The 13,534-nt window shown below is 31.2% G+C and overlaps 2 protein-coding genes across 2 annotated transcripts; one reads left to right on the top strand and one right to left on the bottom strand.

Annotated features, from left to right (window-relative positions):
* Positions 1 to 1,401: 1,401 nt before the first annotated feature.
* Positions 1,402 to 5,388, bottom strand: LOC132760399 (uncharacterized). Its single transcript, XM_060752373.1, has 2 exons — positions 5,266 to 5,388; positions 1,402 to 3,795 (listed from the first exon to the last, which is right to left on the bottom strand). The coding sequence occupies exons 1-2, from the start codon at positions 5,347 to 5,349 to the stop codon at positions 3,175 to 3,177; spliced, it is 705 nt and encodes a 234-aa protein (XP_060608356.1). The 5' UTR covers positions 5,350 to 5,388; the 3' UTR covers positions 1,402 to 3,174.
* A 233-nt stretch (positions 5,389 to 5,621) lies between these two features.
* LOC132760397 (collagen alpha-5(VI) chain-like) lies at positions 5,622 to 13,129 on the top strand. The gene is made up of 8 exons (XM_060752372.1): positions 5,622 to 6,579; positions 6,927 to 7,072; positions 7,965 to 8,058; positions 10,014 to 10,127; positions 10,581 to 10,861; positions 11,061 to 11,229; positions 11,443 to 11,568; positions 11,755 to 13,129. The coding sequence occupies exons 1-8, from the start codon at positions 6,519 to 6,521 to the stop codon at positions 12,357 to 12,359; spliced, it is 1,596 nt and encodes a 531-aa protein (XP_060608355.1). The 5' UTR covers positions 5,622 to 6,518; the 3' UTR covers positions 12,360 to 13,129.
* The last annotated feature ends 405 nt before the right edge of the window (positions 13,130 to 13,534 follow it).

Here is a 13,534-nt window from a genome sequence, read left to right as displayed (position 1 = left end):
TATTTACATTTATTAAAATTGAAATTAACTGTACATTTATTTTGAAACAAAGTCATGATAATAGCATCATGTCAAATGCATTTTGAATAAAAAAGAACGGTGCCTACTATACACTACCGGTGCTATACTTCAGTTGATTACATAAAACGTAAGACATTATTGTCTAAAGGATTCAAGTAGTTGTTTTCCTACGGACCATTCTAAGGCGGCATCCCTTCGTGTTCTAGTCTGTATGTTTTTGGAAACTTTTTTCAAAATGTCTGTCTCATCCGGTGTGGCCATGCCCATAAAGGCCATAAAGTTTGTTTTGCAATTTTTATTTTTCTTAACATTTGGGTAAGCTCCTAGTTTTAAAAGTTGAACTACGATATCTACTGTCAAAAAGCACATATTAAAATGAAGTGGCAGAAAACGATAAGATTGAATATATAGCAAATAAGTAAAAAAAAGGAATATATTCAGCTGTTGATTGCATTTTGTATATTACATATGCCTTGTTCTCATATTTTCGGGGGTTCTCATATTTTCGTGGCGTCATGTCCAGTTGTGAATGACAGCTTGTGCGATTGATTGGACTCTCCAAAAAAGCATCAAGTTTTCGCCGACACTTATTTCTATAAATTACTACCATAAGAATTCGTACTAAACATATTAAACACATAAATATAAATCTGTCAATGTCATTACAATTATAATTTTTCTTTTCTCATTTCTATACGTTATTTTCAACTACACAGCAACAAAAAAGAACAAAACACGTATCTTCGCCTTAAAATTCATCACCGGAACTTATACCTAACTTAAACCAATGTCCCGAAATATATTGAGTGCAGTATAGAATTTGTGCGCGCGCAACGTAATTACCGAAACGAGGCCATCCAATCAAAATCCCCGAAAATATGAGACAGCTTCCGAGCGACACAGACTACCGATAGTGAAAGTAGAAAGATTAGTATTTCTTACTGAAATAGTTTATTTTCGTATTTTAAACGGTTCCTTTTTTGTTTGTCATAGTTTTTACTCACTGTTGATGTTTTTTGTCTTCCATTTTCTATAAATTTAAAAACGGTGGCTTTAATTTAAAACATTAAACCCCCGAAAATACGGGTCAACGGCATACCTACAAAGAAACAAACATCTAAAAGATGCCTTGATAATTTTGACATGTTCATACATATTAGGAAGCTGTTTGATTTAACAATTATTATAGTTAAAATTTGCAGTTCATTCTATACGACTCTCTGTGTTATTTTCACAAGTCTTTAAAGTGAATGATGAACTATGAAATATGGATCATATGGATCATATGGATCGCTTTATTTCACTGGCAAGTATATTTAAATTAGTAATATATTTTTAAAAAGATTGACTTATGTCATGGTGGTAGACCACTAATTGATAATGTCGAAAACTGTTGATTACACATTATCAAATTCCCTTCATCAGGTGGATAATTGACTTTTTGTGTCATATTAAAATACAAAATTGAACACAATTATGGCAAAAATATCAAGTTATATTATTTTGATTTTTACCAGTTCAATGACCATGTACACTTTCCTATTCAAAAGTATATTACCTTAGAGACAAATGAGGCCTGAGGACATGATTAATACCAGTTATTTTTGTGGCAAACAAATTGATATCAAATGCAAAATAATCGTACTTTCACACAATATGTCTCAAATATGTTCGTTAGGTCTAAATCAATCAAGTGACCCCTGGGGCGGTGCAATTATTGAACTAAGGGACACAATTCATATCAGTTTTGTAAAGGGCATTAAGGCAATGATACATGCTAAATATCAAAACTCTAGGCATTGAGGTTTCACACATTGAAACTTAAATACGTATTCCTCTGTGCCAATTTTGATTAAAAAATACCCAAACAAGTTTTAATCTTTTTTTATCGCTTCAAAAGATGCAAAGCGGGCACGAATTTTTGAAATTCATTTAAAATTACCTAGTGTGACCTTGACCTGCTGAAAGTCAAACTTGCACTCTACACATCGTCTCATTATATTTAACATTTCTGACTACTAGTTTAAATTGTCAGACCAGATACGAAAACTGTTACCAGACGCACGATCGGACGGACGGAAGACCATGTATAACAGTCCAGGTCATTTTTTCTGGCGTATGAAAATGATTACATTAACTGATTTAAAAGTGTTTAAACGCTTGCACATTTTTTTCTATTTATAACAAAATGTAAGGAAAGATCAACAACGAAGGACGACAACTACTCAGTCCAATTTAGTACCCAGAAACACAGAGCCATTTGTAATGCAATAATACTTAAAGTAATAAATATTTCGACATGTTATTAGAAATGAACATCGTACGATAAATCTTTCTATAAAATATTTAAAAGATACCAAAGAAAACATCACCCGATGCTATATGAATAAATTAATAAAACTTATTCAAAAGAAATCCTGTAAAATCATTAAAATAATTTATGAGATTTATCAACCATTTCAATGTCAAAAGTTCTTTCAACCCTTCATCAATTTCATATTTGATTTATCTTGATGTTTTTATCACTTAAAAATATCTTTAACAACAAAACAACAGCAATAACATAACAGTTTATACGCCTTGAAGACATAGACTTGCCTGAATGTTACGTTGTTTGGTAAAAATGTTTGTATTACCATGTAAACTCGACTTGGGTATTAAAATACAAAAAGAATAACATTAGATAAACTATTTTGCACAAATTAAAAATTCCTGGCATTTTACAAATTTATACTATATTTTACACAAACAATGACAGATTTTAGAAAGTATTCCGATAATGTTCATCAAGTACACCTCTAAGGATCAAATTACAATTATAATGAAATAGTAAACGTTACAGCTACATGAACAGTAAAAATTCAAAGCATTTTAAGAATTAAACGCAATTGTTAGCACTTTATAAATAAACACGATAAACAAATATGTACATGACGTTAACGACTACATAAAAGTAAGAATTCAAAGTATTTTAGGAAGCAGAGCAGTTTCTAGCCTTAAACAAAGGCTAGAAACAAAGATGTACAGGTCGACAAAAGTACATGAAAGTGAAAATTTAAAGGATTTTAAGAAGCAAAGCAATTGCTAGGCCTATACAAACACATACAAAAAAGAAAGATGTACAGGTCGTCAAAACTACATGAAAGTGAAAATTTAAAGGATTTTAAGAAGTAAAGCAATTGCTAGCCCTATACAAACAAGTACAAAGAACAAAGATGTACATGATAACCTTTTGTGACATTTACCGGAATGATTTGAGCAGCATATGGATTTAAACACAGTCAAAATGTTCTTTTTGATCGCTAGATTGAAAATAATACCAGCTGTTCCTAATACACCTGCAAGGAAATCATCTTTTGCATCACTGATAAATGCTTTGACGACGTGGTGTATCTGGTCATCACCTAGGCAATAATATGAAAACAGAACTAACAGCAGTAAATCTAGAGCTTGGCAAACGGTTGTTATCACGTTGAAAAACAGGGAAATGGTGTCCATCATACTGTTGTCATCATTTTGTTCACACAATGAAAGTGCACTAAATATATACTCTAGAATGCCGAAGAACATTTTACTTATCACAGATGCCATGAAAATCCAATGATATTTATTAAGGGCAAAGTCGCAGGGCTTTTTCCCCGTTGATTCAATTTCTTCATCGTTTTTACGTAGTTCGACGAAGTTAATCCAGTCAAATACAACACTTGTAACAAAAAGACCTACTCCAAAAAGCCACAGAAACGCAGAGCAACATCTGTTTTCCATTTTGTGTACCTGAAAGTAAAGTAAAAATCCTGCCATAACACACGTAATACGAGATGGAGAATAAGAAAGGAAAGGAACGTTCACAGACGAAATAATGTTCAGTCAAACAGGTGGCACACTGGAATGATACAAAGAACAGCCTCTTTAGGAAACTAAGCAGGGCAAAAACAGGAAAAGAGAAAGATTTAAACACTACTTATAAGGCAATCAGAAAGAAATGGAAACATGAAATGGGAATCTTAACACGGTGCGTGGTGCATTATAGAAACTGACACAAAAGCGAGAGAGGGAATTCGAACAAAAAGAAGGGGCGATAATAGAACGATAACAGAACCACCATTGGACATTCATAAGCAATTCATAATCACTATTTTAGCAGTTAAAGAGGCACCAGTTCTTACACTAGGTATTTGAAGAAGGTATATCACTACGAAAATGACACTTTAGACAAAAAAGGAAAGAGAAGAACTAGTCACGTCAAGTAATACTTATTTTATAAAGTCGGGTATAACTACATATGATAACACAAGCTGTGAAAAACTTTTAAAACTGACTGATAAACTACATTACATGATTACAACATGCGTGTATAAAGATAAATAATCAAAATATGTAAAAGTAACATAATCAGCTAAACTGTGCTCTCCAGACAGTCTATGTGCAAGATCCCTTCTTGGCAGTCGACGGAGCGTTGCATTTGTGTTCATTCCATCTTGATCAAGGACTTGAACCTCTTGCAAGATAAGCAGACACATGTGTCTGGTAATATAATTACATTCAAAGGAAGTGTTATAGAATTGCAATATAAAAGCTGAAAAACTAAAACGTTTATATTATTATTTACAAAAGATGATTATATAGTTATGCCAAGTTAAGTGTTAAGAATTACGCTATTTTGAATAAAATAACACAAATATAATATACAATAAGTTGGTCAAATATTGATATATCTGATAAATCACAACAAATAACAAAAGGTGGGTCGCAGATGCAGAAAGAAAACTAGTATGACATTCAAATTGTTGAGATCTAATAAGCGAAATCTTCAAGTAGTAAGTGTTCTTGACGATATTTCAGCAAGAATATTTATCACGTTTGATAAATACCATTTTCCTGATACATGGAATAGAAACGAACAGTAAACATATAGCTCTAACCTTTGATATACAATAGTGACTTTGCCTCAAGTCATGTGCCTAAAATGTGACAACTGCATGTGGTACTTTACATTTGAATTAAGTATTATGAATATGCTCCGAAAAGGAATCCATAGATGACGAACGAAACCGCTAACTAACGGAAAAATAGTCGGACGTACTAGGAGACACATAGTCAAAAGGCTACCAGAGACATAACATTGTTCAAGTGTATGGCAGTTAGAATTACATAAGATGACAGAAAACATCTGAACAACTTTGAAATATTTTATTTTAATCATTAGATTTTAAATTACAAGGAAAAATACAAAAAGCCACTTACACAAAATTTAAGTGTTATCACAATCTCACTACTCTTGACGGTTTGACATTTGTTAATAGATAAATAATCTATTATCTTTCTCATTTTTCTTCAAATCATTTTCGGACAACCATTACGCAACACGGATTTCCAACATTGTGCAGGTATTAATGATTAAATAACAGCACCTTATCAAGTCAGCTTAACGATTTAGTCTACAGCCAAGTTTTTTTTATCTATAGAGTAAACCTGTGTACTAGGACTGAAAAGGTGACATAACAATAGTTGTAGAATGAATTCACTAGAATCAAGATGAAAATAATTTTATTATTGCTACATAGATACGTTCATTTATTTGTTGAATATTACTCACCATTAGTTGTATCCAACATTTGAAGGCGGTGTACCTGCGGTCCTTGCTGTATGTCTTAATAAAGTAACAGCTTTACGTTTTGTGCATCTAATATGTCCTTGATTGTTTCGTTTAGATAAGAATCTGTGACATGTGTATCGACGTCTAGGTAACTTTTACCCCAACTTCTAATTAAAGGCACATTATGCTGCAAAACAAATGATTTTTTTTCGTCTTTAGAATCCGCAAATATAAGTTTAATAACGTTTAAATAATACCTTATGAGCATGTTAGATGTTTATCACATGGATAAAGTAGCGCTGGATGTGAAATTGTTTTTCCGTACTAGTAGCAAAATGTAATCAAAGTAGTATTTTGACTTCCATATAAAAACAAACCACAGTAACTACTTATTGCCAAAAGGCAACAGAAGCAAAAGATAATTCAGGTAATTAGCCAATGAGTAACTTGATAGAAACTATTAAAGGACAACAAAATGAAAAAAAAGAAGAAATAATAGCACTTCTAGGGATAATGGGACTTTACGTCTTGTCCAACCGGCCTCTTTAATGTTCCTCCAGTAATGCCCATCACTTGAAATGAGATTATAAGGGTCTTTCTGATTGTAATAATAATGCCCCTTCCTTTTCCGCTGTTTACACCATTTCTTTTCGGTCCCAATGCGACGACTGTATTTCGTGAACTCTTCTATTTCAATATCATATGTGTTATCAATTTAAATACATGTAGTGATTAATACTTGTAGAACCCAAAGACAAATAGGTCAAAGATAAATCGAATGTTTAAAAAATGTCGATCTATCATTGAAAACTATACATTAGGTTAATATCAAGTGTGCGTTACGTATGACCTCTTGAAAGATAAATACTATCGCTTTCATTAAGACTGCTCTTAAATCAAAATGGAAATAGTCACAGCCATGTTTTGGACTATATTGTTCTTTATATTTTCACAATTTGGAGGTTGGTCTTTCAATTTTACAGATATACCTTAATTAAGACATTTCCAGATTTTGTATTTTAAAATGTTTACGCTTTGTTGTTTTTCAGAGTTGTATTAATGATTATGTGGATCGTTGTTTTTGGTAGTGCAGATTGATGTAAGTGCATATTTTGCACGAATATTTTCTTACGAAGTGTTTTAATTCAGAAATTGGTTTGAAAATTGCAACAACAATCGAATATTTTGTTAATGTAGTTCTGTTTAGTAGTGATTTAAACATACAGAGGTTCAATTTGATCAGACATTAAAAGATATAGAAAAATAGATGTACAGACATATGTCTACAGCGTGTTAGTTCTGTTTCTAGGATACGAGGCATCTCACAAATGTTACTTCTCATTACCAAAGCATAGTGCTGTTACGTTCTTGTCGGATACATGGAGACCTTCTACGTATTGCTGTAGAGGGCCTGAAACGAAAAGTGACTGCTATGAAGAGACATCTCCCTGTCCTGTAACTAGTTACACCTTCATATTTATTCTACGGTGACACTAACATGACATACGTATAACTGTTTTGTCTGTTTGGGTTTTACGTCACACCGACACAGTATAGGTCATTTGGCGACGTTCCAGCTTTACTGGTAGAGGAAGACCTCAGGTACCCTTCCGTGCATTATTTCAGGCTCGAACGGGCACCTGAGTAGAACCACCGACGTTCCGTAAGCTAGCTGGATAGCTTCCTCACATATAACTGTTTTGAATTCGTATAAAAAATGTTTCGAAATTACGATTTTCTTCCGTAAAAAGCAAAGAAAAATCATTTTATAAATGTTTTTGAATTCGTAAAAAAGTAATAATAGTTCCTAAAAACGAAATAACCTTTCCTTAGAAGGTTATAATATTTCGCAGAAAAACGTTATGGTGTTTCGTTTAAATGATATAACATTAGGTAACAATAATTTGTTGATTCGAACAAACGAGTTTAATTACGTTTTTTCAAGGTATTTACATTTAAATTTATAAAAAAATTTAAGTTATTTTTCGAAATTCGTTTCTGTGAAATCATAGTACGTTCTACGAAACATAATTAGTAGTTTGTTTCGACAAAATATTATTTCGTTTGTACAAATAAAAGTAATAAGAATATTATTACGTTTTAACGAAATGTTTATTTTGTTGTGTTTTTTTTTTCGACTAAAAAAGGTTCACGGGTGTCACTTTAGGGGCCGCATATATACATGTTTATTTCTACGTTTTACGGTATTGATCATAATTTTAAAGAAGTAGATATTGAACCATGTAAAGTGAATACTTAACAATCATGATGATAACAAAATATGTATTTAGGTATTCAACAGTTTTTGTAGAAAGGATATGTTATCATTATGTGATTGATGTTTCAGATATCTGAGGTAACCTGCCTAAATAGCGGTACATGCCTGCACAATGGCGGATGTAAATGCAGACCAGTATTTACAGGGCACTATTGCGAAATTGGTAAACTGTATTATATATTTAATTCAAATAAATTTCTCGAATTCTGATTGAATTAAAATTGTTGTATACGATGCAGTATATACCGTGAAGAACTTAAACGCACACAAGTAACATTATCTTTCTACATCCAAGATGGTAACCCACGCATGTGCTCATAATTTATTACTGCGTTGTTTTTCTTGATGGCATATTTCTCGTTTTAATTGTCATTATCTCAAAAATAAAAAAAATAAGTTAAAAGTTTTACCGCTATGACACATGTATGATGACTTTATGTTTGAAATACCTTTTATTGCGATGAACGTCTGACGTTATCTTATTTGCCTTTTCCCGAGTTTCTTTGAAAACAGTCTAATTTTGCTAGGTTTTCATATGAACTTGTCGTAAATAAAAGTTTGCCATATTATATATTCGGCACATGAGTGTATTTTAATCTCAGCGTAACACTATAAACGCGTCAATGCAAACTGAATATGCGATCATAATAAAATAGAATATTATCTTCCTATAGATTTAATACTTAATTTATTGAACTGATTCAATACTTAATTTATTGAAGTCGCTGAATAAAACAATTTTATACTCACCAGGCTATTACATATGATTTTGTTAAACTCGTTCAATAAATTAAGTACTAAACCTACACACATTTGATATCTTCTATTTTACAATTGCTTACATCTTGTAAATCACGTCAGCAACTTGTTTAACTAATATTCTAACAAACTTCACATTATTTTCCCCCATTATACGTATAGGACAGTCGAATGCAGTATTACACGATTTATGCACTAAAATAAACAGACAATCCACACAAACACGAACATTCAGTAATTAATTTTTATTGCATACGTTTCGGCTATATGCCTTCATCAGTGCAAAACAAAAAAAATACCGGAAGCGACGTCATAACGGAACACGCGTTAAACGCGCGAAAAACGTTGTGGCGTTTAGCGGCAAAAATATGATAGCATGTAGAAACAAATATTTATGTAATAAATAAAGCTGGTACATGAATTAAAATAGATCAATAGTGATACAGATGATGTCTATTAGACAGTGTTAATAAACATGTTTTTTTTGTTTGTTTTTTTTTACGATTTATGCACGGCATATAAAAGAATGCTCACAACACCATCAGGAAAAAAATATTGTTTCTTGCGTTGTAGTATAAAAATGCTTGGAAAGAAAAGATTAGGCGGTGTATTGTTTCTTGCGTTGTAGTATAATAATGCATGGAAAGAAAATATTAGGTTGAAAGCTGAATTATTTTTAAGAAACATGTTACAAATATGATAATATTCATTTCAGAAAATAGTGTATGCTTGACATTTTTTTAAGCAATATTGCATATAATGTGACATTCGTGAGACGCTTTTAATTTCGTAAAGTTATATTAATAATTTGTAATTATTTTGTTGAACAAATATCATTAATTTTTATATCATTTTGTTAAAATCGTGATAATTGTACATGTAGATCTAATACGAAAACAATGTTTTCTTGGTTATTCGAAGATTTTAACAAATCAAGTGGAATGTGTATAGATCGATTTTGTGCAAACTTGTCACGTTGACAAAATATAAATATGAAATATTTCTAATGATAGTTCTATGACATTATTTCGCCAAACTTTCCTTACAACCCCCGTTCATTTCAGGGAAAATGAAATTGAAAATAGCGAACTTCTGTTATATCTGTTCTAATGTGTATTTCATTGTTTAATAAGACACAATTGATTTTACATAAATACTGTTTCATTTTAATTAGCTGTCATTAGATTTGATTTGTAACAACTATACCTACAGAATACTAGTATCCTATTTATTTTCCGTATTCCGTTTTTAAATCAACATTATATTTTTATATAATTATGATGAATCTTTAAAACTAGGTAAATAAATTAATCATTAAAGCAATTATTTCTAATGAACATATTTCTGTTGTAATTTTAGATATAAATGAATGCGCAAGTTCCCCGTGCCTTAACGGCGCTACTTGTATAGATAGGGTCAATGGATTCCATTGCGTTTGTCCTCCAAGACTGTATGGGGTATTGTGTGACACAAGTAAGAAAAAAACCCGTAAAATACCTTAAATTGTCAAATTTCATTTGATTATAAACCATTTTTAAATGTTAACTGTAGTTTTCATGTCATTGAATTTTAAATTAAATCATAAAGTTGTTGGAATTGTTTAAGTGAAAGAAAGATAAAATACTGAGTATTTCGGATAGATAAACTTCAAGTACACCAATAACGGCGTTAAACGGTAGATAAATACATATATAAATAGTTACAAATATAGTTTTATTGAAAATATTTATGCCTATCGAGCCAATTCCTCTTTACAAAATATTGTAAAAATCTATGCTTATATTATACAAACATCTGTCATCCTACTCCGTCAGAAGACGTCTCTTGTATTGTAACAATGTATATCAATATTTTACAGATATTTGTCACCCTACTCCGGCAGAAATCGTCTTTTGTATTGTAATAGTCTGTGTCTATATTTTACAGATATCTGTCATCCTACTCCAGCAGACGTCGTCTTTGTTTTAGATTCATCAGTGAGCATGACAGAGCGAGAATTTAAGAAACAGCTGCAATTTGTTGCTAATTTTAGCAGTAAAGTTCCTATTGGACCACACGACTTCCAGATTAGTGTAGTTACATTCTCAACTGATGCTCATGTAGAGTTCTATCTTAACCAGTATAAAGACAACATTTCACTTCATAACGCTATAACGAAAGTCAAGTATAGACGTGGGACAACGCGTACTGACAAAGGCCTGAAAGCGGTAAATACATAATTTGGTGAAATGGTTATATTATTTAATAAATCGATTCCATTTTCAATCATACTAATAATGGAATTTAACTTAATTATCATGCACCCAAATGAAAACAATAAAAATGTATGCGCCAAATTATTTCTTACAATTTTGTATGTACATATCTTTATATTTTATCTCCAATTGATCATAAATATTTCACTAGGTTAGAACAGAAGTATTCACGGCAGGTAATGGCATCGGAATACGCAAAAATGGTACAAAAGCTGCGAGATTTGTTTATGTCCTTACAGACGGCATGTCTATAAACAGGGCCGACACAAGAGCCGAGGCCAGTGAAATGAAGAAATATGTGGATACAATTGCAGTCATTGGTAAGAAAAAATGTAGCAAAAATATAAGAATAAAAGATCTCTATGTCAGTTAAACTGTTTCTTAACTTCTGCTTTGAAAAATAAAAATGACCAAAAACCACACACAACAACAAAAATAATCATCTGAAATGAGTCTTATCGAGAATTCATATAAAAATTATCATTATCTTCACTTTTGTATGCCTTATGCCAATTTTAAATATCTTATTTCAGGAATAGGAAACGAAGTTTTACATCAAGAACTTTTGGACATTGCCTCCGATCCATCGTTTGTTTACTCTGTTAAAAATTTCAACTCTTTGTACACCATTCTTAGACAATTGGTCCAGTTATGTGATGGTAAGCATTTTTTAATTTGTTTTATGCTGACAAATTTATTCATGTCATACCTTATCTTGATTGACTAACAAAATAATCTTATTATCTTGACATAATATTTTGCTTTTGTCAAAATGTATGCAGTTTAAATACAATTTTGACATTCACAAGACTAATGTTTTTATTTTAGTTTATATATCTTTTCAGAATGTGAAACAAGCACGGCGACAGACGTAGCTATCGTTTTAGATTCATCCTATTATATAACAGCAGAACAGTTCACTTTAATGGTTGACGCTATTATGCATATAATTGACACTATGAATCATTTAAACGTAAATGGTACGCATGTTAGTGTGACCACATTTTCTGATGACATCAAAAGTATAATGAATATGGGAGAGACGTTCAACAAAAATGTCATTAAAAGTAAGGTTAACATGGTCTCAAAGTCGCCTGATGAACATCAAGCACAATTACATCTTGAAACCGTTTTTGCATATGTCAGGGATAAAATTTTTAACAATACATTTTCAATGAGGATTGCAAAGAAATTTCTCCTAATTTTCACTAATGGTAAAGCTCGTGTGAACAGCAAAAGCACTTTTGAAAGTGAGAAATCTATGCTAGAAGCCGACGGAGTAAATATTGTTGCCGTTGGCAGTGGAGAAGATATTGACATGAACGGGTTAATCCAGCTTGTAACAGATACGTTTAATGTTTTTGTTACAAGTCATGAATTGCTAATGAACAATCTAGACGTTTTGCAATCTGAATTTGTTTACAGCAAATGTAATATTACAGGGGAATGATAGTCAATGTCGTACATAACGATGGGCAAAGTGTGTCTCATGGACATCAGTAAATTTTTTATCTAAATTAATGATTATTTAAATCATGAAAGGGTTTACTTCAAATTTCAAAGCTCATTATTTTGCTTGTTTGAAATGAAATGAAACTTCTACAAATCCAGTTTTCCTTTGAGCTTAAATTGGCTAACTTGATCAATCTTTAATCTCAATTGTATTCAATATTTGTAACATCAATAAGATATTAAACAAAGACAATAACTTTTAAAATTTAGTCGACCGTTTTAAACAGTCAAATATGTCGTAATATGTATTTTTCACTCCCAGTCAATAACTTAAAATGAAAATGAACGTTTGAACTCTAAGATATTTCAAAGCTGATATGTTTATATATTTATTTTATCCTATTTGATATGTTTTCACTTTCAACCCTTATGTTAAACTTGCTTTATTTATCCTATTTATTATTAAAATAGCTTTCCTAGACATGAAAGAATGTAACGTAAAATGATTAAACTGCTAAAATACTTCCTTTTGCCGAAATTGTTGTCAATTACCTGATTTATGTAAAACTAGGAGATAACTGATAACAAGTTTTGTTTGTGTAATTTATTATCAGATTGTGATTATTTCAATATCTTAGAGAAGTATTATAATCGATCTGTTTTTTGTGTGTGTAAAATTCCATCCTATAGTTTAAAATGACACTAATAACAAATTATGTCTTGTTTTGTTTGATCTCTAATTTTCATATTCATGTAAATTGGTAAACAGAGTATTTGAACATACAATTGCAAATGACAATAAAGTTCGACAGCTTCCCATATATTAAATAAGTAATATTTCTTTTATAATTTACCTTGAATATTTTTCATACAAATTGTCTTGATTTTTCCTCATGTTTAGTAATTGATAAACGAGAGATGAACCTTTAATAACGTTTTTATATATAATAGTAACATTTGCTTTTGCTTAAACTGAGGCGGTTAAGATATAGTCAATCATACAGTTTTAAATCTTAATATTCATTTCATAAGGTAAACAAAATGCATGCTAAGCAAATATTGTAAGCGGGCCTCGTGTTAACGCATATATTGCACACGCGGGTTTTGCGACATGTGTTAGTTCCATATGATTTAATAAAACAGAGACAAAAGTGTGAAAAGCGTGTACCAAAG

This window comes from Ruditapes philippinarum, unplaced genomic scaffold, assembly GCF_026571515.1.
Source record: "Ruditapes philippinarum isolate M1 unplaced genomic scaffold, ASM2657151v2 ctg11755_1_1_1_1, whole genome shotgun sequence".
Lineage (NCBI taxonomy): Eukaryota > Metazoa > Mollusca > Bivalvia > Venerida > Veneridae > Ruditapes > Ruditapes philippinarum.
Note: the sequence above shows the minus strand (reverse complement) of the source record. Positions and strands in the feature narration are given on the sequence as shown.